At 38.5% G+C, this 26,147-nt stretch overlaps 2 protein-coding genes across 2 annotated transcripts in view; one reads left to right on the forward strand and one right to left on the reverse strand.

Moving 5' to 3' along the window:
* LOC133519046 (zinc finger protein 423 homolog) overlaps window positions 1-18,831 on the reverse strand; it is a 127,215-nt gene extending 108,384 nt beyond the window's left edge. Inside the window, exon 1 of the mRNA XM_061852918.1 lies at window positions 16,645-18,831. Coding sequence (XP_061708902.1) covers window positions 16,645-16,684 — 40 coding nt within the window. The 5' untranslated portion in view covers window positions 16,685-18,831. The remainder of the gene's footprint in view (window positions 1-16,644) is intronic.
* A 367-nt stretch (window positions 18,832-19,198) lies between these two features.
* Window positions 19,199-22,682, forward strand: LOC133519047 (F-box/LRR-repeat protein 14-like). The gene is made up of 3 exons (XM_061852920.1): window positions 19,199-19,351; window positions 19,725-21,458; window positions 22,434-22,682. Exons 1-3 carry the CDS (start codon window positions 19,334-19,336, stop codon window positions 22,680-22,682), a joined length of 2,001 nt encoding a protein of 666 aa, XP_061708904.1. The 5' UTR covers window positions 19,199-19,333.
* Window positions 22,683-26,147: the final 3,465 nt, after the last annotated feature.

Below are 26,147 nucleotides of genomic sequence, written 5' to 3' on the forward strand. Positions count from 1 at the left end.
AGTTAGCATTACCTACACGAATAAACAGAATCTTGGAATGAAGTACTTATCTAAGTTATACGTTTGATTAGGGTTCTAGCACACTAAACTTGTAATATCAAGCAATAATATCACAATGATTGCCGTGCTCCTCATGAGGCACCTAGCTCGCAAACAAACTTGGAAATAGGGATTGCAATCCGGTCCGGCGGATCCGGTAATCCGGCCGGATCCGGCACTTTTCAGGGGCTACCGGATCCGGTAAAAATCACCGGATCCGGACCGGATCCGGTAAAATAAAAATAATGCCTAAATACAGCACGCGCTGTGCGTTTTAGAAGAAGAAAAGGTGACGGAGGAGAGGTATGAGGTTGAACAGAACAAAAAACGAATGAAAACGTTTAAATTTAATGAGATAAAAATATATTTATTATGACGATGACTGGAAACAGGAGAGGATTTCTTCTTCTTTCATATTGGTGGCACGATATGACGATTACATAAATACTGTAATAGAAGGAAAAATTAAAGGATGGAGATATATGCCATGGAAGGCATTTTTAATTTATGCTAAAGAGAAGGTTAATGTTAAAGAGATTATCTTTTGTCTTTACAATTTCATCCAATCTTATGCAGTTTCCTTCATCCCCTGGCACGTGCTACTCTACGTCTAGCCAATTCTTTATTTGATCCATGCAACTTTTCTTAGGAAGTCCCTTTCCGCGATGGTTTTTAATCCAACGCTCTATTATTTTTCGCATGAGATCGTCGTGCCGTGTTTCGTTCCCTATAATTTAACCAATATACTTTTCTGTAAATTATGTTTTTTTTTTAACATACAGTTTACTACTTTCTCGGACAAAAAAAAATAGAACAAGGTAATATTGGAGCGCTTTAAAAGTAAAATATCTTCTTTTGTTACTAGAATGGATGTCAACGTTACAAAGAATTCAATCAGAGAACAGTTACGAAAACCTGTCCTTTCAAGAAGTTTCATTTCCCACCCCACATCCCATCATCAGGCTTTAGAAACTAATCAAATTTATAATTGTAAATGAACATTTGAGCACTTGCAACTTGTAAATAGTTAAATATAATAAAAATCCGATTTCAAATTTTGTTTTTAAAGTAATATTCACATCGTAATGTAACACTTTTTACTACTAAGTTCTATTTTATTGTTACGAAGTTATTTATTGACTTCAAATTATGGATTTAGGAATACGTATTACGCAAAAAACTATAAAAATATGTTATTTAATTAACTTAAATATTCCTATACCAATCCGGATCCGGTCCGGCCGGATCCGGCCGGATCAGGGCCAAAATCCGGCCGGATCCGGCCGGATTGAAAATCGATCCGGTTTGCAATCCCTACTTGGAAACTGTGATTTTAATGTGTTCAGAGACGTTAGTAGGATGCCTTGTGGGAATATAACCCACGGTCCCAATGGTCTTAGCCTGGCCGTCTATTCTCTCTGGTCGCATGAGTGAGGGCTGGCCGAGTTCTAGGGCGAACCAGTTAATTATTGCCTACGACATCTTTAAAAATAAAAATAGGGATCAGGACTTACATTTTTTTTATACTACGTCGGTGCCAAACAAGCATACGGTCCGCCTGATGGTAAGCAGTCTCCGTAGCCTATGTACGCCTGTAACTCCAGAGTAGTTACATGCGCGTTGCTGACCCTAACACTCCGCAACCTCGTTGAGCTCTAGCAACCTTACTCGTTGTCCAGTATAGCCGGCAGGAACACAACACTATGAGTAGAATCTAGTGTTATTTAGCTGCAGTTTTCTGTAAGGTGAAGGTACTTCCCCAGTTGTGCTTTGCTCTAGATCTGGAATGTCATCCGCTGATCTGTGCCCTACCACACAAAGCGAGATGAGATTGACAATGCCCATACCTCTCTATAACACTAGAAATAAAAATAAGCTTTCTATCAGAAAGTTTCGTGTCCGCAAAATACAAAAGTCATTCGTTGGGCAATGCATTCATTTTTATAACAAGTTACCTGACGATGCTTTAAGATTACCCTTGCCAGATCTTAAGAATTACTTAAAGAAGTCATTGATGTTGAAGGCTTATTACAGAGTCGAGGACTACTTGACAGACAAAAATGCATGGTCCAAACCAGAAACTGTAAAAACAAGTAGCAATTAAAATCATTGTACTATGTGTATATGTAAAATCATTGTATAGGTGACACAGATCAGGTAAGAAAGCACATCAAATATTTTTTGTAGGTATAGCAATCTGTCAGACTTATATAATGTATATTCTCATTTCTTTATTAATTTCATTTTTCTTTTTCTTTTGTAAGAATTCGATATGTTTTCTGAAAGAGCTACGTATTTGTATGATTCTATATGACATACATACTCGTATATATTTTTATTCCATTTTCTATAAAGAAAAGTAGCTACTGTATGTAATTGCATGATTTCTATAGTAATCTAAATTGTATTTTATTTTTCTTATTTAATGCATGTTAATTATAAGATGTAATGTTTTGAAAAGATGTGTCCCGCCGAGTTTCTTGCCGGTCCATATTGGGATACCCTACTCCAATTGAGGGTGGATTTAAATCTCGCGTCAGAGGTGTAGGGTTAGAGCTGGTATAGCTTTATTTGACGTTCATAAGCGCATTGTAATATGCCTACTTGAATAATAATAAACCTTCTTTTTCTTAGGAGTACCTGTCATTTTTTAAGTCGTATTACTAGACTCATGGAAATATTCCAATGTTCGTGGTAAAGGTTGATGTAAAATAATATTTTCACGTCAGCAGCTCGAAAAAGGGTAATTTGCTGCTTAAAAACAGTGAGCGAAATCGCATTTTGCTCACCGAGTGAGACAAAATAACATTTTGCTCACCGAGTGAGACAAAATAACATTCAAGTGACCTTTAGATTCGAATGTCATTTCAACGTGCGGGGCCTAATACAAGTTCGAAATATTTGGATTCTATTGTCTTTATCCCTTTCACGTCATTAGCAAAAAGAAAGAGACAAAAAAAGTGCATACGTAATTCAACGGTATATTGACGGTTTATAATAGACCTCCGAAATAAGTCAGACCGCATCGTTCCAAAACACCCTACGAGTCTTCATTCGTAATAATTAATTAATGAAATAAAAGTTTAAAATTTAATAAAATCACCATATTTTACGTAATTTATTATACAATCAAAACAATGAACTTATACAAATTTACGCAATTGTTACGTAGTAAATAATTCTACTTAACTACTTTTAACGATCTCTGCTATAGTTGACAAATAGTAGTATCCGCAATTCGGACCGGATCCTACAGTTTTTTTTTTACAAAAAAAAATTGTCGATTGAACTGTCAATTGATGTTCGTTAATTCATTATTTTCGTATTATTTTATTGAAATTTCTTTCGTTTTGTTTTATTGCGGTAATTAAAGTTAATTGTTAGAATACCTTCAGAAAACATGAGTGAAATAGTGATCCGTCCGTCTGGATTATATTTTTTCAGGTTGTATTTTTTGATGGCTGACTGACGTGAAAAATTTTGTGTACTACACGAGATCAAAGTTATTTACATCTCGTGCGCTTCTGAGTCCCTTACTGCGCTCAAGATTCTAAATTAGATTCACTCGCTACGCTCGTGAATCTATTATAGAATCTTTCGCTTGCACGGGACTCAAAACAAGCACTCGAAGAAATATCAAACTTTGCTCTCTTGTTGTACAAATAACTATTATTTTACACAGCGGCAATGAAACAATTCGTTATTTAACTGTTGACAGGGGTCAAGTAGTATAAAAAAATTAACCACGAGAATTTACATTTTTGCTACATCCAATAGCTCGATGGCCGCTTCTTCTTCCTCCACCAAGCTGTATGTAAGATGTCACCTCTAAACAATCTTCGCGTTTCCCCGGCAGTGTTGGGCATTCAAGAATAAAATCATGATTGGAATAAGAATTTGTAAGAATAAAATCACGTTGATTTTATTCCCGTCAAAATTATTTCAAATATTTCCGTCTGGAATAATTCTTCGGTGAGGAAATTGAATGGAAAGAAATTATTCTTATTAAAAAAAATCGTGATTTTTTATTTGAAATAATATTCCATGAATAAGAATTGTAACGCGAGAGAAAATAAAAGGGATGGATTTATTCTTATTCCATTGTGTTGGAATAAGAATAAGATTTCTGTTTTCATTCTTATTCTTATTCGAATTGATTTTTGCCCAACACTGGTCCCCGGTTACCAGTCGATCCAAGTATGTGGGAAATATTAGACAACATCCTTGCAGTATACCACGGGAGAACTGATAAATACTGACCTCGAAATACACATACTTTTTAAGAATTTCAGAGTCAAGTTATACTGGATATTACTATGTAGAACATGGTCGAGCAGCGAGAAGGACAAGACTCCAATTGCTTGAGAATGCTATCATTAACTAAATTTGTTATGGCGACGGGATTAAATTATAGGTTGGTTATATAAGTAATTCCTAGAAATTATTCTACTTCTTACCTATTTTGATATTGTAATCTAAACTAAACTAAATTAGTTGACATAGTGTATTTTAAATAGTACATATAGTACACACAGTAGGTACCTACACATTTAATTGTATCTTAATGTACTGAATGAAAAAGCTTTATATAATTTGTATATAGAAAAAATCCCTGCTTCGTGCAAGACTCGAACTTACGACCTTTCGAGCCACCGAAGCTTACCAGAAGCCTGCGAATCCTTCCATTCCTTCCTTTTGAATATAAAAATTTGTATTACCGCTCGCAAACTTATCTGCTTGATAAAATTTAATGTACGGAGTCTACAAAAGGATTTGCAATAAAGACGAACATAATGTTTTTTCTTTCACCCTATAACAATTTGTTTCAATGTCAAACTATTCCCTACCTTACTCTACTTTTGAACTTTAAATGTACCTACTAAGTAAACAATAGTAACAGTGATTAATTCCCATTAAACAACGTCAATTAAACTTAAGAGTTGAACATCGAGTTATTTTCCTGCGAGGGCGGCCCTGGTGCCATTCCCGTCGCTTCCCGAGCTTGAACCCTCTAAGTATATTCTCTCCGCTGATGTTGGCAGAGTCGACTGCCATACAATTACTAAGTACTTTTTTATTTTATTATTATGTCACTTACAGTATACACCAAACATAACACATAGGAATATAAGAACTGAATTATAACATAAATATAATAATTAACAAAGCACTATCTAAGGTAGCCTCGAGATAGCGCCCGGCTGTGGCTAAGAATCTTAGTTCAGGAGTCGAAAATAAGTCCATTGAATCATCCTGGGCACTAATGTAGTCTTAAATATAGTTTGACGCGTTTCATGGCCGTCTTTTTAGCGTACCGCTTGCAAAAATTTACGTGTAGTTGTTGTACATAAGCATTGTACCTTCAGCCAGAAATATCAATATTGACAGCTGACAGATCATATTCAAAACCCATTGATAAGATAAAAATACAGCTATCTAAATAGATGTTGCTTCTTTCTGATAGTGAATCATATCAGGCAAAAGTACCCAAACAGAGTACCGAATGTACCAAAATTGAACAGCTTTGTGTCCTCAATATCCATAACTTTATACAACAGCACATATCGGAATTCGGACAATGTATTTATTTAAGAGTATATGACATCTGTTTGAAGTAGCAGGCAGCCAAAGGAGACGGAAGGCTATTTACCATCATGCAGACTGCACGTTTCATTTGCACAGTGAAGGTGTAAGAAAGTCGTGGAACATATATCTGTGTATAATTATATAGAATCTCAGTCTCTTTAGACTGGTTCTCAACACTGGACTCGCGCGCTCGCGCAACACGAGTACACGAGCAGGGCGCGGCATGGAGCCCGGGGCGAGACGGGAGGTCCCGCGGGACCTGGCCCAAGCTCCGCCGCCCGCTCCCGGCGGGCCTGTGGGCGGCGGGCGAGTGCTCTCCGCCGGGACTACCCACCACCACCTAGTCTACACCCGTACTCTGCAAGGTCGGGTACACTCATATTTTTAACGATATCTTTATCCAGACTCCTGAGTTTAAATGAGAATCCAAGGGTTGTTTGCAAGTGATCATGATCCTTACTCCTTACCAATAGCCTCGACTTTTGGGATACCTACGTTTAATGTAGCTTTTTATCTTGATTAAGTATGTGCTTTATTTGTATCTCGACCATCCCCTACTCCGCTTTTATTAAAACTCCTGAATTTCAGGGAGAACTTAAAGGTTGTTTGGAAGTGGTCATGCTCCTTACCATTGAGGATGACTTTTATCTTTTATCTCTACGTAACTTTTTTACATTTTGGTCTACCATCACCAACAGTCTAAGCCCGTACACGGCAAAGTCGCGTACACTCATATTTTTCCGAAATCTTTACAACATAGTTTAAAGGTTATTCGGAACATATGCTCCTGACCAATAAAGCAGCTTTTTGCCTCTTCCCTATTTACAGGTACAGGATTTTTACCACCTACCATACATAGTGTAGTGGGTAAGGTCAATTATACCTGGTCATATTTTTACCATTACATCGGCCCAAAGTTGGATCCAGTTAAATCTATAGAGAATGAAGGATCTTTATTCCTGGCACAGCTTGAATAAGATTTATAATAGTAATGTAATGGTCATCTTACATTACCTACTACACCGCATAAAATAATATGTAAATGCCTTCCAAACGAGAAAATTAAAAAAATATATGGAGGTATTACAAAAGGTGAAAAATAGCAGAAGAAGGATAGACAGGAAAACATATAAATATAGCATATAACTATTATGCACTTGGTATTTATTTGATAAATATGGCATTTTCACTCTTTTTGGGAATTTACTAAAGATGTACCGCTACCTAAATATATCTAAAAAAATATATTATATCTGAAGTATATAAAATCCAATGCAGAGGTGATCATGATTCATATTGTTTTTTATGTACAAATACATTAAAAAAAAACAATCACAGATTTTTTCCAAACTCATATACCTAACATTTTTTCCTTCTTTTGGCTGCAGAAATGCGTGGTTAAAATATTTCGGGTTCCTCCTGATACACCGTGTAGTTAAAGGTATTTACTACCTACCGCATAAGCCTCTAACTTTCCAGATATTTATACCAAAGTTTCTTAAAACAGAATTAATCAAAAATAATTACCAGTTAACATATTCAACATAAACATAGGTCGGACGAGAGGTCAACATCAACATAAAACAGTTATGATATGGCTTTAGCGTATTTCCCAGATGCGCGCAGGGCGGAGGTGCTACCCAGGGGAAATTTCACAGCGTTCCCGGCGGCTCTCTGCGGGCCTCTACAAGTTTTATGGACGCACACCCCTCCCCCCTCGGCCATCAACTTCTTATCGTTGGAAGTTTAACATTGCTAGTCTTTAACGTTAATAGACAACAACGGATTGTATCACGTCATCGGTAGATTCGTTTGGTAATAAATGTTGATAATGATAAACTAAAAGAGAATAGACTTTTTTGACCACCGAAATTATCATGCGCCGTCCTTTTTAGGGCTCCGTAGCCAAATGGCAAAAACGGAACCCTTCGTCATTCGTCATGTCTGTCTGTCTGTCTGTCCGTCCGTGTGCACAGCCACTTTTTTCCGAAACTATAAGAACTACATATATTGTTGAAACTTGGTAAGTAAATGTATTCTATGAACCGCATTAAGATTTTCACATAAAAAAAAACAATATTTTTGGGGGTTCCCCACACTTAGAAGTGAAACTAATTTTTTTTCATCAAACCCATACGTGTGGGATATGTAAGGATAGTTCAAAAATGATATTGAGGTTTCTAATATCATTTTTTTCTAAACTGAATAGTTTGCGCGAGAGACACTTCCAAAGTGGTAAAATGTGTCGTCGTCCCCCCCCCCGTAACTTCTAAAGTAAGAGAATAATTTTATCAAAACTAAAAAAACTATATGATGTACATTACCATGCAAACTTCCACCGAAAATTGGTTTGAACGAGATCTAGTAAGTATTTTTTTTAATACGTCATAAATGGTACGGAACCCTTCATGGGGAGTCAGACTCGTACTTGGCCGCTTTTTATTTATAAAATAGTACATTTATTTATTTATTATTGGGGTTTGTGGGCCTTTAAGTGCCACGTCGACCAGGTAGTGATCTATTGTGACAGCCCTTTAAAGTTCATTACTGATGCCCGTTGAATCCAGGAAATTCCAGATTCTTTGGGCCGTAATGTTCTGTAGGTACCTCATAGGGTTGCAATACGTGCCGCTCTAAGTGGGTACTTCTTTTTTTCATTAGTGGTCCACAGGAACAGAGAATGTGCATTGCAGTCTCCTCTGACTCCTTGCAGAACCTGCATGTCGTATCTTTTTTTTATTTCTTATTTATTTATACCACGACGGTGGCAAACAAGCATACGGCCCGCCTGATGGTAAGCAGTCACCGTAGCCTATGGACGCCTGCAACACCAGAGGCATTACATGCGCGTTGCCGACCCTTTAAAAACTTGTACACTCCTTTTTTGAAGAACCCCATACTGTAGCCCCTCGGGAAACTCCCGGCAGGAAGCTCATTCCACAGCCGAAGCGTTCGCGGGAGGAAATTCCTCTTAAACCGCACAGTACGCGACCATTTAGGTTCTAGGGTGTGAGGATGAACACCCTGCCGACGGCGAGCGGTGCGGTGATAGAAAGCGGCCGTTGGCATCATGTCAAACAATTCTTCAGAGCACAGCCCATTGTACAAGCGGTAGAACACACACAAAGAGGCAAAGTCTCTCCTTAGACTTAAAGGTTCAATACCGCTTGTGAGTTTGGGATTGTCGACGATTCGTACAGCTAGTATCTTGTTTCTTCCCAATTTGAAACATGTGTTTGTTCAACTTACAGTGTCCAGTCAATATTCTGGTCACCGCGCAGGTTTTGTGTCTTTTGAGCTCTAAAAGCTCCTTAGCAAATTTGTTGTTGAACCCTTTGATTAGAGCTTTCGAGTGTTCTTGTCCTTTGACGAACTTCCACCAATCGATTGCTCTTGTTTTTTCTAAGTTGCTGAGCAGAGAATATGCATCCCGTTTTGTGATTCCACAGAACGGTTCTGGGCCGACCAGGGGTGTGTCTGCGCCCTTTCTAGCAAGTTCGTCCGCTTCTTCGTTTCCGTTAATGTCGGAGTGCCCTGTTACCCATCTAAGTATGACTTAGCCATACTTAGATGGGTAACAGGGCACAGTTGGAGTTAGCCAGTGCATTTAGGTTTGTTTTACAGTTCTGGACTAGTTTTGAGTTTGACTCACGGGATTCTAGTGCCAGCAGAGCAGCCTGGCTGTCTGAGTTGATGTAGATATGTTGGTGCCTTAGGTTTCTATCCAGGTTAATCTCTGCACATTTGTTGATGGCGTAGACTTCTGCCTGGAAGATTGAGGCCTGTGTGCCCATGCTGACGCTAGCTCTGAACTTAGGTCTCTCACCATAGATCCCACATCCTACATCACTGCCTTTCTTGGAACCATCAGTGTACCAAATATGGCTTCCCTCTTCGACGTACATTTGGTCGTTGGTACATTTGTCTCTAGGAAGAATTTCTACTGTGTACAGTTTAGTAAAATGACATACAGTGTGCGTGTCATCCGTGGGCATGCTAAGGGTTCTATTTGCAAAAACCCAGGCCTTTAGTTTGGTTAATGCTTGAGAGCGCCATTTTGGCCTGTTTAGCGTGCATATTCAGTAGACGCACTGTTTGGCCTCCTTTTGCATTTGCAAGTGGAGTGCTATAATATCCATCAGTGCGTCTAGGGCCGCCCCGGTGTCGAGGAGAAGGCACCTATTGCTGTTGTTTAACAGCCGTGCGTTGCAGGCTGTTTAGTTTAGAGTTTGTTTGAGAGTTGCCGTCTTTTGGATGGTTTTGTTACACCAGACTGCGGAGTCGTAGGTAATAATGGGCCTCACTACCGCTGTGTATAACCACATAGCAATTTTGGCTCTTATGTCCCATCTTGCTCCTGCCGTTCGACAGCATGACCACATGGCCATTTTTGCTTTTTGTATAATATTTCTCAGGTGAGAGTTCCAAGTTAACTTTTGGTCAAAAGTGACCCCTAAATACTTGACCTCGTCTGAGAACGGTATTATTTGTCCATTAAGTTTTGGTTCTGTGAGTGTTTCGAGCTTTCGTTTCCTTGTGAATGGTACTATCATAGTCTGTCTCGGATTATATAATGGACAAGTCATTTTCTCTACACCATTTGAATATTGTGTTTAGAGCTCCTTGCATTAGGTTGGATATCGTGTGGAGGCAAGGGTCTTTGATAATGACTACAAGGTCGTCGGCATATCCTCGTGTGTCATAGTCTTGGCCTGACATAATCGCAAGAAGTTGGTCCACTGCTAGGGTCCATAAAAGAGGGGAAAGAACGCCTCCTTGTGGGCACCCTTTTGTGGTATAAAATTCATGCTCTATAGTATTGAGGGTCAGAGTGGCTACTCTGTTCGAGAACATGTTATATACCCATCTGGTGGTGGTTTCGTCAACTCCCTTTGATTTCATACCATTGAGTATAGTCTCTGTGGGCGTATTGTCGAAAGCACCCTCTACATCAAGGAACGCACATAGAGCGGTTTGCTTGTCCTCTAGGGTTTTCTGCACCTTGTCAACCAGGTCGAGTAGGGCAGTCTCCGTAGATTTTCCCTTTTGGTAAGCATGTTGGTTTACGCTTAGTGGTCTTTCCACCATTCTATTTGACTCTAATGTGCTGATCGACTATTCTTTCCATCGTTTTTAGTAGGAACGATGTTAGACTGATAGGTCTGAAGGATTTAGGCTGTGAGTAGTCCTTTTTCCCTGCTTTTGGTATAAATCGACCCTTGACCCGAGTCCATTTATCTGGTATAATTCCCCACGCGAAACTTGCTCGGAATATTCTGGCCAGATGCGGGAGGAGGAGGAGGAGGTCCTTGCTGTAAAAGCTCCGGAAACACTCCATCTTCTCCCGCTGATTTAAATGGTTTAAATTTTTTCAATGCCCATTTAATTTTGTTTGGTCTAAAGATGTTAGTTGCCAAATTCTAGTCGATATTGCTTGCCCTGTGGATTTGAGGATTCCTTTGGGCGCAAAGTTACTGGTTGAATACGAACCGGGGAAGTCGGTGCCTCTGAGCAAGTCCAGAGTTCCCTCTTCTGTGTTCGTAAATGTGCCATCTGGTCTTTTAAGGAGACCGAGATAGTTGATTAGTGTCTTGGAGAGTATTTTGTGAATTCTCGCTCCTTTGTGAGTTTGGGCAATCTCTCCGCAGAACCTTCTCCATGACCTTCTTTTTGATTTCCTGATTTGTTTATTATGTTCAGTCAACGCTCTACCATACCTCTCCCACTCATTCGGTGTGGTAGAGTGATTGAACATGTAGACCTACGGAGGTTTTCTAGCCTTTTGTTAGTAGTTTTTGACTCTTTCAGCGAACAGCTTTGTTCGTAGGTAATAGTACAGTACCTGGGCGACCGAGCTTTGCTCGGTTATAACTATTTATTGTAATATGGTGGTCTACAGGTGATAATCTTAACTACATTTTTTTACTAAATTAAACTTGTCTAAAACAATAAAAATTAAAAAATTATATATAAACTTGAACATATAAAAAAAAAACAAAAGTTAGTCACCGGGCGAGATTCGAACCCGTAACACTCGTTTAGCAGTCCGCGTCTTAACCCGCTGGACCAGACGGACAGCGGCCGGCAACACGAAATTAGCGACCATATTCTGCGTCGAAAGAAAAACGCATGAAAACTCGAAAACACGCGTTTTCCCAAACATAAGACTAATCTAGATCAATTGTTTACCCCCAAAAACCCCCATATACCAAATTTCAGCAAAATCGTTAGAGCCGTTTCCGAGATCCCGGAAATATATATATATATATATATATAGAATTGCTCGTTTAAAGGTATAAGATTGTGTATAAACTTAATTAACACGAGTTCGTATTCGTACCTTATTCTTGTACCGCTCGTGGCACACGGCACACACAATGTTTTTCATCACACACACAAGACTAAATTTTAAGCGAAATAATTCTTAAATACGGCGATATTTTAAACAATCGTCTGCCATTATTTATTTAACTTTATTGCACTGAATACAACAACGTACAAATGACGGACTTAATGCCAAATGGCATTCTCAGTCAACCATAGGACCAAAAAGAAACACAATTGGTGCAGAGAGTAAAAAAAAAACAATGAATGATGATTGTCATTTTTGACAGGTTAGGCATCGAATACCTGAAGGAAACCTATCCGGCATTCATCCACGCTTGAAAATTACCTATGCAGCTATGTAAAAATATTTTTAACGGCTATTAAATTAATAAAATTAAATATTTATAAATATACACAAAAAATAATTTATTAACGTCAGTATTTTCAAAGTAAAACTCATTTACACTTACCTACTTAAATAAAACATTATGCCCAATATGCTCATGGGCGTAATGAAATTAAAAAATCTATTACCGCCCGTGGGCATAATATAACTCAACTCAACCATCTCGGTATGCTGGCATATAAATTTCGGTTTCAGTGTCCCATATGTAGTTATATATATTATTATGTATAATAGGTTGCATATCCTCTCTCCTTGACTGCCGTGGTTTAATACGAGTAAAAAACAGAACTGAATTTGTACCGGTATGGTATCGTATTGGTCAGATACCTAATACCTTTTCATACTGGGCCAACTCCGGCAAACTACAAAAAATCCATCACAATAAGCCCACATCGTTTGCCTACGTAACTGTATCCCTGTTCCCGTAGTTAGGCTTAGTTGGTAAAATTATAATTAAATCGATTCAGCTTAACACGGTAAACGTTTTATACGGAAAAAGCGAGTCAAAGAAATTTCCCTGCATTAGTAGACACAAGCACATTAAGCTCAGCTGAACGGCACAAGTAACAAGATAAAAAAAGTTGACGCTCAAAGCCAAATTGACTTAACCCTCTTCAAAGGGCTTACAAATACGTCCACCCAAAGCTTTTACCTCGCATTAAACATTCATACATTTTATTGTGATCTTCACACCTCCCTCGTCAAGTGCACGCTGGGCAGTGCAGCGGGGATTTTGGAATGCTCAGTTTTCAAAAAGGTGGGGTTGGAAGTGTCATTAATTCAACGACATCCAATTCAATTGGAATTTAAGTATCTCAATTAAATTAAATCTCATGATCTGTGGATACGTAAGTAGATACGATTTTACAGTCAGCGTCAAATACTTAGTAGCAGTCAAAGTGTCAAAATAGTTCGGTACACCATACTAAATATATGGTGTACCGAACTATTTGGATACTTTGGTTGCTACAAAGTATTTGACGCTGATTGTACCAAGTCCATCATTTTCAATTACATTTTGGATAGGTATTGCTTCCATCTGCAGACAGGTTAGTTTCAACACAGCACTAATCAAATCACAGGTAAACATTAGCATTATTTAGTGAAAACAATTCAAGATAACGGCAACCGGGTTTTATATTCTGCTCGGGACAGGAAGGATTAACATTTCCACTGGATATAAAATTTTAATTCCCTCACTTGAGGGATGGGGGGCGAAATTGACGTGTTATTGGGCCCCAGCGATCGCGACAACTCGGCTTTGGACCAAATCATAAACACGACACATGCCGACACATACACACCTGAATACTTAATGTATCACTGTAGGCCCATTCGTACGAACTGGTAAAATTTATCTCTACACACTTTGCTCATTTAACAATGAAATTTAATGCAAATAGTTTTGATATAACCACCCGATCTCTGCGATCTCTACCATTATACCTAACTGAAACCCCAGCATGTCTAGAATCCGATCCCTTGAAAACTTATGAAGTGGGTATTTTTAGCCTGAGGAAAAACTGTGGCCATACTTTTCGAGCGGTTGAGTGGTCCACAACTCCACATTGACCTGAAAGCCCAGGGACAGTGGGTTCGACAATTAATAGAAAGCTTAGACTATGAAAACTGTATCGTTATAACCATAACTTAGCTACTATTTGGTGATAGCTAAATGACATAGCCAAATCACCTTATACATAAATCACCTGCTAAAGCAATACAATTTTCTTTAATTAAAGCATTACCTCATGAACCAAATCCCTGTAGCAAATAAATAAAGTTGTGTGTAAATATGTGTTAGAGCTTAGAGCTAGAAGTGGAGCTTATTGCATTAGCTAGGTATCCCAAGACAAGTTATTACACTCGCTTAGGTAGTACATAACGAGCTCGAAAGCTCAGCAGTGGTGATCCACTTATCTCTTCAACTTTTGCATTTCGTGCCGTGCTACTTGCTGCAACGACATAGAACTGAGTGTGGTCGGGTGGATGAAGCGCTATTATAATCTAGTAAAGTTACCGCTAATTTTACTATAGGTAAATATCCTAGTAAGTATTTTAAGGCGTTTTCATTTATAGATTGTTGAGGATTTTAAGATCACACTCAACCCAAATGCGCGTGCCGTAACCGTAGCATTCTCGTCAACATCTTTTATCCGATAATCCGACCTTTATATTAGTTCTGTGACCTCTACTCGCGTGCTCCCTCTAAGCGATGAGAACACTCGAGGAGTCGCAGCATCCTCGCGGTCCCCACGGGAAGCATTACGAAAGTACTAGACACGCCAGATCGATACATTCAGTTAAAACATTATACCCCGTTCGGTTACAAACTACTTTGTTCCCGGCAAAGAAAGAAAGCACTGCCTGGGTCACAGAGCCAAATGTGTAATAGGTTTTCACATCTGCAATTGTAAGCAATGTACTGGTGTTTACAGATAAAGCGCGGTGGGGGAAAATGTGAACTTCCGTGAACCTCTTATAGGTACATATCATTTGACATCTATTAATTGTCCAAATTCATGAAACCATAGTTTATAATGTTTATAAGGTGACTTGTAATTTTTCTTCGTAAGTATTTAAATAAATGTAAGTTATCATCACAACGCCAGACGCACACGTTAAGTATATGTACGCAAGTTTATCTCACAATTTTCTTAGATCCATTCGGCTTACAATTTGTATTTGTAGCTAATCTATGGGCCTCAGTTTTGAGAGTTGTTTCAGTTGGGGACAATTTTATAGTTCTTAATTACCGACTGATATATTGACTGAAAATTAACCATCCTAGAGATAACCGTTTTTGAGAACGCTAGCCAAACTTATTTAGAAACCTGACGTTTCTAAACTAAGCTACAAAATTGCGGCCTAATGCTCATTAAGGTTTAAGGTGGTCGGCCATTAGTCAGGCTCACCATAGGTAGGACAGTTAGCGCCAAACCGCAGCCTACGCTGATAAAACGCTGATATTACGAGTAGGCCCTGTAACTCTGTCACTTACCGAACATTCTACTCAGACAAGCCAGTACACCTGCATCCTCGTGATTCGTAACGTTCATGTGTAATCAGATATCTTAGTTATACTGGTTTATGCCAGGCGAACGCTCACAGCGGTCTTTACTCAATGGAAATTGCAGCGTAGGCCACTGCGCCGCGGCCACAGCGCGTCGCTGCGTCCATCACCGCGACTGCAGCCCTGACTTTGACAACAGCCTATTAATTTTTGCTGCGTTCGTCGCACCCCTGAATTAACGCTAGCCGTGCAAAGTCCACAGCCTACCTATTTGTACACGAAACATTTTAGAGCTCTGGCGGAGAGCTTTTATTCAGAACGCGGACGCTTACCGATCGTTATACATAAGGCCAATAATATAATTGTTGTAATCACGCAAGATGGAAAACGTTTTGAGGGTCAAATTCTAATAAAGCTATCTACCAAGCATGAGCTGTACTATGATTGTACCAATTTGTATTCGGTTGCCCGTGATTTGTGTACCCGAGTTGTTATGTATTAGGTTCTCCTAATAATATATATATATATATATATATATATATAAATCGGTAATTTGAAAGAGGTTATTTTCCCGCGTTCGTGACACTTGACGGCTTCAGGTACTGTCAAGCTACGTTAGGAAGGTTCAGAAGTTTAGGTATATTTCAGACTATAATACAATTTTACACTTAAGTGAGTACTTACATTTTGAAAGACTAGATTACCTATTACTTAGAATTAGCTCAGCAAATACTACGAACTTGCTTAGATACATCTTTTGATTCTACCTCTATAGAAACTATTTATGACATCAACTCTGTCATAGTACTGAAACCATGGGTTTCTAAGTTGAGGCTTAGCCACAAGAATATAATTTTTTTTAAAGTTGACTTACATTATTTACATATTTTCTACAAAAGTTTCACGTTTAACGCTGATTTTTAAAATGTAGATAGATCAAAATAAAGTACTGGCCCTAATACCTTCAATGTGAAATGTAAAGGGTACCTTAGATAATTGCATTTTTATAGTAGGAACCTAGCGTAGATTTTTTATGAAACAAATAATCGAAAATTGAAGTTACATTACATACTTATCTTCTACATAAGTTTCGCGTTTTACGCCGATTTATTGTATGTAGGACTGGAGGTTTATCAAAATAAAGTACTTGAGGTACAATTTTGTACCGGCTAATATCGTACCAGTCAGACTTCTAGTAAATCCATAGGTACACAAGAAAAGTTCCAAAACATTACCCCACCATTACCCTACACCCGTACATATACAAACTTACGTTTCAACGATCTCGGTTTCGCCTGTTTCCTTCTCGACATGACTCCAACAAATCACTTCACTTGCACATCGCGTATCGTGCAAAGTTGGCGGGGTCGCGGGACCGACGGCACGGGGGCGAGGGCGGCCGCTCCACGCGCACTGAGCTCTGGCGCCCAACAAGTGGCAATAACAATGTAACCTGCGCAAACTCATAAGTGCCCGATCTTGTGCGTATCTTACAGAGTTTGTGGACGGGAGAGCCTGCGAAAATGTGAGTCCTTATTTTTTTATAAGTTCTGTCATTATCACTACATTAAACGTAACGTCAGGTAAATGTTATGAAAAAAGTTCTGAATACAAAAAGTATCTAAGCATACTTACCAAAATACTTACCTATTGTTGTATTTGGCCTTTTTATTTACCAACATAACGTTTTTTCCTTTCCCGACTGCATCCGAGAGGAGGCCGACGACCGCTTTACCGACCTAATCCCAAGAATTGGCGCATACACTAGGTATAAGTAATTATAGTCGTGTTTGCTTTTTGACCTTTAAACTCAGAGGGGAGACGGGCTTTTTGGGGCTAGCCTGGGTTTCTTGCTATGTTTTCCTCAATAAAAATAATTATCATATGCTATATGCTATCTCGCTTAAATATAAATGTTATATTTCTATGTTTCTAGAAATATATTGGCACCTACCAGTACTTACACAGATAGACAGCACTGAAAGCACCAAGATATCGGTCACCTCCATTCCGGTGAGAGAATGCAAAGAGGAGCTAAACTCGATAGGCAAGCAAAGAAATGTCACGGTGGCATGGGTACCGGGGCATTAGGGAGTAACTGGAAATGAGAAGGAGACGGAATACATTGGTCCAGAACCAGGTTTGTCTATGTCGCGAAGGGAGTTCTAGAAAAAGTAAAAGTGAAGGAGGCATAGAGATAATGGGAAGAAGAGACTGGATGCAGACAGTCAAAGATGATGATAAGTGGTATAGATCATAGGAGAACGAGTAAACTTTTGAAAATAGGTACATAAGAGCAGTCTGAGACTACTGACTGGTATTATTACTGGTCATAACACTCTTAATAGACATATTAAGATAATGGGCATAAGTAGAGACGTCTCCTGTCCACATTGTGGTAAGGAGGAGACCAGGTTGGCTTTACTAGCAGAATGTATTATGTATGCGATGCGATGCCGAACATAAAGATGTCCTTCTGTTCTGCAGGAAAACGAGAAGATTTCAGGAGAATAGTGTAGGAATGCTGCCGTGACAGTAACTCATAGCTCCAACTTCAGGGAATTGGGCTGAATGAACGCATCGAGCGATCGACAGCCCGCTTGCTTCTGGCCGGACATCCCTGCTCTACATCTACATCTACCTGAGTAACTTACTTAATGGGGAAGAAATACTAACTATACCAAGTTCAATGTACTCTAGAGCTTTCGGCCTAACGTAGTGGAACGGCGACCTTGGAGGTGCTACTGTGGTGGATGGAGTTGACCCGCGCAAGCCGGCGTACGGCGGGGCACGTGATGTGCGGCGAGAGAAACTTTGTCGACCTGGATATACAATAATATAAAAAAAGATAAACACGTCGAAGCGCAATCCTCATGGGATAAATATAAGCGCCGAAAATCTCTATTGATCTCTATTGTCACGGATATGAAGGGTAGAGGTAAGGAGAACATTATCTTATGGGAGAACTGTAGCTAAAGTGTCCAGTTGGCAGCTATAAATAATAGTTCGACATCGTTCCGGTTGTGCTACGGTAGCACAAGGACATGTAATTTTTTTATGATACAGAAGGCAAACGAGCAGACGGATCACCTGATGCTAAGCGATTACCGCCGGCCATGGACACCTGCAACACCAGAGGGGTTGTAAGCGCGTTGCTGGCCTTTAAGATGGGAGTACGCTCTTTTCTTGAAGGTTTGAAGGACATCTTTCTCTTTTACACGGAATAAGGTGTAAATAGAATGACAGACCGCGACTTTGGTCTACTCCTCATATCTCATTCTTGCTCTCTGTCGTAGGTCATTACCCCTTAACGGACGTCCTGCGATACGGCGAACCACTTTCCACTCGATCGAAGGCCTCGGGCCTAGTGAGTATTGTATTCTTTGCCTTTGACCGTAGCAAGGTCATGGGTCGACACGCCTGTCTATGAGTACTTTAACTAAGCGCGGCAATCTTTTGGTAGATTTGATTTTGCGGCTTTTTACTGACATGAGGGTTTGCCAGATATACCCAAGCTAAAATATATAAATATTTTCCGTTTGTATTTATTATCAATTGAAATATCATTTTTTGTGTAGAGTTTGTGCGGATGCGGAAAGAAAAGAGTCGTGCGATGTATGGGGCTCAATACATTCCACGACTCTTCTCTTTCCGAACAGACTCCACATAAAAATATTTTTTGACCCAAAATTGCCCAAAATGCTCTAGAATTTACGAATGTAGTGTTTATTTTATTACGTTTTCATCAAAGAGTAATGTAAGGTTTACATAACATGAAACGTCATAATCATAACGTGATAAAGAGAAAAACACGCCTATGGAAAGTCAATGTCACAGATGTCAAAACAAGTTCGCCGAGAATGACGGAAGTAAATCAATGATCATATGTGCAGGAAAACAGTTAACTTTTATACCGCTATTTTAGCTATAAAAATTCCAGTGTTAATCCCGAGCTGTAAATAATGGATTTGCCCTTCGAAGTGAGTAATCATTACACTCAAAAAAGTAGTATAATCCCATGACACCATGCATTTAGCCAAGTCCTTTGTTACCTTGCATATTAAGTTTTTTCACGTGATCTGATTACCTAAACAGAACTCGCTTTATCTTGGTGATAATCTTTGTTTTCTTTGTTTGATATGACCAGTATAACAATAGAAAAAAATACACAAACTCCCTCTATTTTAGATATGAAAGAACACTAGTATTTTATGCTGTTATAATTTTATTTATAAATAATATGTTTTTATTATTATTTAATCGATTTTTTAAATATGTCAGCCTTTTAGAAAATATGATACTTTTATTTACATGAAATCATATTTAAAAAGATATGTTTTATTCATATTTCAGGTATTAGTCTACATTTTTAAATACTTACCAAAATCTGATAGAAAGGCTGCCAGTGAAACATGCCGCGCGTGGTATCTCGCTGCAAATGCCCATTGTTTTCTAAAAAACAAATTAGTTATTTTATACAAAACTGTGTTCAGTGAAGATACATCTTTATTACAAATTTATGAAGATTCTTCTACAATATATCATAATTATTTATTCAATGAAGTTGAAATATCAAATAAATTACTGGGATTCTGGGACAGAATGGGAGATTATATTTTAAGCCTCACTCTAAGAAACTGTGATATTTGTGAAAAAGTGTTTGTACACATTTTGCAAAAATGTACAAATCTTGAATCATTGACCATCCAAAGTTGTAGAGAGCTATTTATGTCTGGGAGACTGTTAGAAGGAAAGACTGAAGGACTCTTGGCAGAGAATCTAGAAAATCTGAAAGTTCTCAGCTTGTGTGGTAATCAGTACCTTACCGATGCTCTGTTTAACAGATTTGTCATGGCAGCACCAAGGCTAGAAGAGCTCAATCTATCGGCATGCTCTCTTCAATTCCATTTGGGCTTGGTCAAAAAATTTTACTCAGCTGGGACAGATATAACCCTGAATCCGTCTGAAAGTGTACTAACCTTTTACTTTGTACATCAATTTATTACCTCTAAAGCAAGAAATATCAAAAAACTTCTATTTTCTAATACTCTTATTGATGGAGCAGCTCTAAAATCTCTTGCAGAGACCCCTGGTCTTAAGCTACAATTACTTGAAGTGCGATCATGTGATCAGCTCACAAACACTGGAATCCTAGCCCTAACATCTCATCAAACTTCCTTAAGAGAGCTGGATGTAAGCTTATGTAGCAGAGTCACAGATCAGTCACTGGTTCATATCTGCAAGAATCTAGTGAACTTAGAGTACCTTAATGTGCAGAGATGCCGAGCAGTCACAGACCTAGGAGTCATGGAACTGCATCGGTTAAAGAAACTGAAGTCATTAAATGTGTCTGAATGTGAATTGATAACCAAAGATGGATTGAGCAAAGGTATCTGTCCTGAAGATAATATTTTATTAGAAGATTTGGATATACATTCATTAAATTTAGATCAGACTGGACTGATTATGATTTTGGAAAAATTACCTAATCTGCGTTCGTTGGATATAAGTTACTGTTTCAATGCAGTTACTGATACATCAATTCAGGTGATATTTAAAAATCAGGTATTGTTGCAAAGTTTAAAAATGAGTTACTGTGATAAAGTGTCAGATGCTGGATTGACTGGCATGGGAAAATTGGAGGTAGAGGGAGAAAACGATGGACCTATAATGTCTAGTTATGATAACAGCAGTACACATCAGAGAATTTCGCTTGGATCCAGGGCTGAAGAAGAGATAGTCCGAGATGCTAAAAGAAAATTGGATGTTATGAGAATGTGTGAAAAAATTAATACAAATACTTTCACAGGCTACTCTTTGGCTCGATTGAAAAATCTACAAGTATTGGATATCAGTGCATGTAACAGGATTACAGATGTCAGCCTTACTTACGCCTTTAACTTTAAAGAACTATTTATTTTGAATCTGAGTAGATGTCAGCAGATTACCTATGAAGGAATAGTTCATCTAGTTGAAAACTGTCCCAGTATTGAACACTTCAATTTGATTGATTGCTACAATTTAAGGGATGAAGCAGTAACAGAAATTGTTAAAGGATTACATAGGCTCCAGACTTTAGAACTGAAGGTATATGATTTTATTCATTATGATCATTAATGTAATTTTTCTTGGGTGATCCATTTTTGAGGTCAACGATCATGTTATATAGATTTTCCGCTCTTGTACACCCTTATACCTTATTGATTATCGTTCGTATTTAATTGCTTTGTGCGTAAAAATGGAAAGTTAACAGGATAAAGAATTGATCGTTGATATCTAGCGTATCGTGTTGGTATTTACAACTACTTATTGCCTATTATATTATACTTAACACATTCACTGCCAGACAAAAAACGCCGCACTACCCCAGAAACCGGTGGTCTATAGCTGCGTACAAAACAACCCGCCCAGCGGGTTGTCCGGCATCCAGGGATCGGAACCGGTTTTTTGCAAAAACTTCGATATAACCATATATTTCGGTTTATTTTTTACTCTAAATGTAGGACTCAGTTGTGTTTTCTGATAATTAGAAATGAAGTAATTAACAAAGAACGAAAAAATACCGTTTTCGTTCCCATACAAAAAATACCGGTTTCCGATCCCTGCCGCTGCCGGCATCTGAACAAAGTTCACGAGCGCCCACCAGGTGGGTTCCAGGCAGTGAATGTGTTAAGAATGTCAGGTGAATTATGAAAATCATCCATAATTCCATCAGGTTAGAGTTCACTTTTGGAATTTTCCGACAATCTTAAGTGTCGTAATTACCCGAACACACCTTGAATAAATGAATGGTGGACATGATATATGTTCTATTATGTTGTCCGTGTCACACAATGTTATATAACTACAAGTATAGGAGTAGGAGCGCCATAGTCTCCCACAGTTTTGGACTAAGTATTGGGAACTATGACAAATAAAAACTTTAATTTTAGTGGCCGATTAATTCATATGATTGCAAGTGTTACAAGCATATATTTATATTATATCATTATAAACTCAAATACCTACCATGCGATTTACACACGTAGACACATTTTTAAAAGCTTTTTTTATTCATTCCAGGGTTGCAATCAACTGACGGATAAAACACTGGAGTCAGTACAGACGTATTGTAGAAAACTGAAGTTTTTGGACGTGCAGGGCTGTCGCAACGTGTCCCCCGAGCTTGCCTGTCTGATCGGCAGCAACATGCCCACGCTTCACACGGTGCTCATGACCAAACCAGGGCCCTACGTGGTCGACGGTGTCAAACAAAGATCTCCAGCGGCAGCATTTTTGCCGGCACTCATGAGAAAATTTCGTTTACATTAATATAAAGCAAATAAGCAAGCAAGCAAATAGCTCTTTTATAATCATAAAGCAAATAAGCAAAAACATCGTTGATGTTTTTATACTTTTGAAACGATAACAATAAAGATGAACTTTAAATAGGTAAGTCGCTTTTTAGGAGCCTAATACGGTCACGTCTGAAAATATAGATACGAACCACAAAGTGCCAAAAATATGTATACAACTTAATATATGGGCAGGGCAATAAGGTCGTGTATACATATTTTTGGGACTTTGTTCGTATCGAAGCCAAAGTTTAGTATCCGCTGTATTTCTGACAACAATCGTAATATGTAGGTAAAGTAAGGATGCTAAGCACTAAGAATTTCTTACATTGACCCGCTTGTTCCTATCTCTATCGCACGCGGATAATTACATTGCTGTCCCGCTCGCACAGTGGCATTGACCGCTGGCATCATGGGCGGGATCGGGACCGCGCAATCCCAAAATTTTCGCTTGTTGTCCTAAATTTAGATAGAAGGTACCTAGTTGAAATTTTCATTGCCTTTAACAAAACATTTTCTATTATTTACTTCATACTTACAACGAAAAAAATTAACAATCTGATATCTTTCCACTTTATGCGTAGTGTAATTTTCATCACACTTGCTTGAAAAAGATCTGATTTCATGCAAGTATACTGAAGGACAAAGGCATATATTGTTCCAGGGAAAAAAAAACTATATTTCCTGAGGGAGTTTTTATAATTTATTTTTAATGGTTTATGTTTAAAAAAAATTGATTAATTTTATAGCCGTTTCAAATATTTTTATTTCGTTCGATGCCTTACCTGTCATGAATGACAATATGGCGGACGAATGTTTGAAATGTCACCGTATTTAAACATTGTTTCGCTTAAAATTTAGTTTTTTCTTTGACAGTGTGATGAAAAACATTATGTGTAGCTCTGGGAGTAAGAATATTGCAAACTCGAGTCTTTAATGTACTCCAGTCTACTGCTGTCGTGCATCTAAAGACCTCATTTGCAAAATCTCACTTACCCCCCTTGTTGCACAATGTACTAAGTATTATGCGCCCTCTACTGTTTTCCGGACATTTTATTTTCTTAGGAAAGGATTTTTACATACTATGCCTAGCATAAACAAAGGCAAGGTAATGTGAACACAGGACTCGATGCCCATGCCCACCGACTTGTCTAGTTTAAGGCAATTTAGCACTTTACTACTTTTATACTTAAATAAAAAATAATAGTAGATTATACAGTATGGGCTTCACGATATTAGACTTTAAAAACATAACAGAACTATGAGAAGTGAAATCACATTATAACCCGGTGGGTTATAATGAAATTCAATACAATATTACTACCCAGCTAAAGCCAAGGGCTATAATGATTAACGGCCCGATTCGAAGAATGATTAAGACACGTTTAAGATCTTTAAAAGATCGATAACTAAACAACATGTCAATTGACGTTTATTTCGATTCCGCTGTGATCCCAATAATATCTATCTACAATATTTCTAACGTCAAAGTGACATTGGTTGCCCGAATCGAGCTGCTTCTGTCAATTATACGACACATAAACGATATCTAAATGAGAACTTATCGTTATCGTATTTCATTCTTCGAATCGGGCCGTAGCTTTTGGTAAGGTTTGCATGATAATATAATCGTTGGCATTGTCGAACAGATGGTGTGAAAACTACATTAGCTCATGCCCGCCTTCACGCTTGTGACGCACTGACTGACTGCGTACTAACCTAAAAAAGTTATTCAATTTAAGAAGAGCACTCCAGCCAACGACGCCGCTATCTGGCCAAATCGGAGGTGTTAGATTGTCATTACTTCATGTTGTATTATAGAAGCCTTTGAAAAGCGCTCGAACAGGATAGGGAGCGTGCATGAACTGTAGGAGGCAGCACGGGAGCCGTCAGATTTTTGTTGCGAGGCGTAAATTTGATGTTTATTGTTCCGATGTAGCCCACAAGATGGCGGACCCTCCAACGCGCACGGTCCCTATAAGCGTGAGTGACATGCATATTTGATGTATGTATTTGTATTCCAAGAAAGTGTATGGTATGAGAATCTACTTACAATCGCCATCAGATATGGGCATCGGATCGGCCAAGGTGTTAAAAATTATCTGAATAAAAACTCAAAAACTGTATCAGACTTTAAAGCGCAATATTAGATGTTTTGGAGCATCTTGACCGCCCCGATATAATGACGACTGTGCATACTGCATTCCGTTGTACATTAATTATATTAATCTAATTAACATTTTCGGTGCGGAATTCCCTTAATAAATGATATGTGAAAATTATGAGATGAATATCCTTGGCAGCAAGTGCTAACCGCTGTTTTTTTGTAATAGCTGTATGTTTGTACTTTTAATTTGCCAACACTAATTGAAGGTCAACCGGGATAATTGTGATCATGGACTACGAGCGCATTCTCCAGAAAATTAAGAGTTACTCTTTATACTCAGGTATAGATCGTGTCATTATCGAAGACGCGTGCCTTGACTCGTATTGTCATGTTTTTAAAGGTTAAATTTGACAAATCGGCGCGACATCGTGGATGACACGAACTATACCATTGTATTTCTTAACAGGCATGGAAAAGGGTTAAGAAAGCATAAATCTTTCCCATAGTCGCAATTACCCTAGTTACATCATGTGGGTAACTATAGTAGTAAAAAAGAAGAATTGGCCACCACATCTATAGCAGATGATTGTTGCAGTGTCGGGTAAAATCAGGTGTTGCGGGGAGGTTGCAACCTCAACTACGAGTATAGTAGTATGATACTACTTATTAATGGAATGTTATTCAAAAGATATTGGATTAAACTAACTCCTCAAAGGAAATTGTAGAATAGCTGTGATAATTTAACATTAATTTAATAGGTAAGTACTTAGTACAAATTCTGCATAATACTAATTAATCTTTAGTTTAGTGCAATAAATTATTTATTAAATATTACCTCCGTCATTGTATACCTGAACCTTATCCACAAAATTCATCCCATGTACGAATTATTCGGTTTTAGGTATTTTTGTTCCATACAGATACTGACACTGAGCATTCCACCAATGATCGCTAAATAGATTTTGTAATGAATAGACAATGACGACTGACGTGTGACGATCCACACGAAGCTAAGGATGGTATTGCACCTGTCCAATGTGCATTACGTGTAGGTACAGAATTCTCCCGGTACTGAGTTTTTATGGCGAGAACCGGGAGTTCCCGGTTCCTGTACTGTATTTGTATAGAAAACGAGTACAGGGAGCACTCCCTAATTACGGCTCACTCTCTCATTAAGCAAAATACTCATTGGACCAAGAAATTGGACAGGTGGACCATCCTAACTACCGCCATACAATCGAAGTCTCGCCCTCTTTCTTGAGGCCGGCCCGGTACAGACGGGATGATCAAATAGACCGATTTGATCAGAAAAGAAATTGGTGACAATCTCCAATT

The sequence above is a fragment of the Cydia pomonella genome, chromosome 6, assembly GCF_033807575.1.
Source record: "Cydia pomonella isolate Wapato2018A chromosome 6, ilCydPomo1, whole genome shotgun sequence".
NCBI lineage: Eukaryota > Metazoa > Arthropoda > Insecta > Lepidoptera > Tortricidae > Cydia > Cydia pomonella.

Bases quoted from the DNA above. Each gene is read 5' to 3' on its own strand.
- LOC133519047 (XM_061852920.1), top strand. The intron at 21,459-22,433 runs GTATATGATTTT...TATTCATTCCAG, and splicing joins TCCAGACTTTAGAACTGAAG to GGTTGCAATCAACTGACGGA.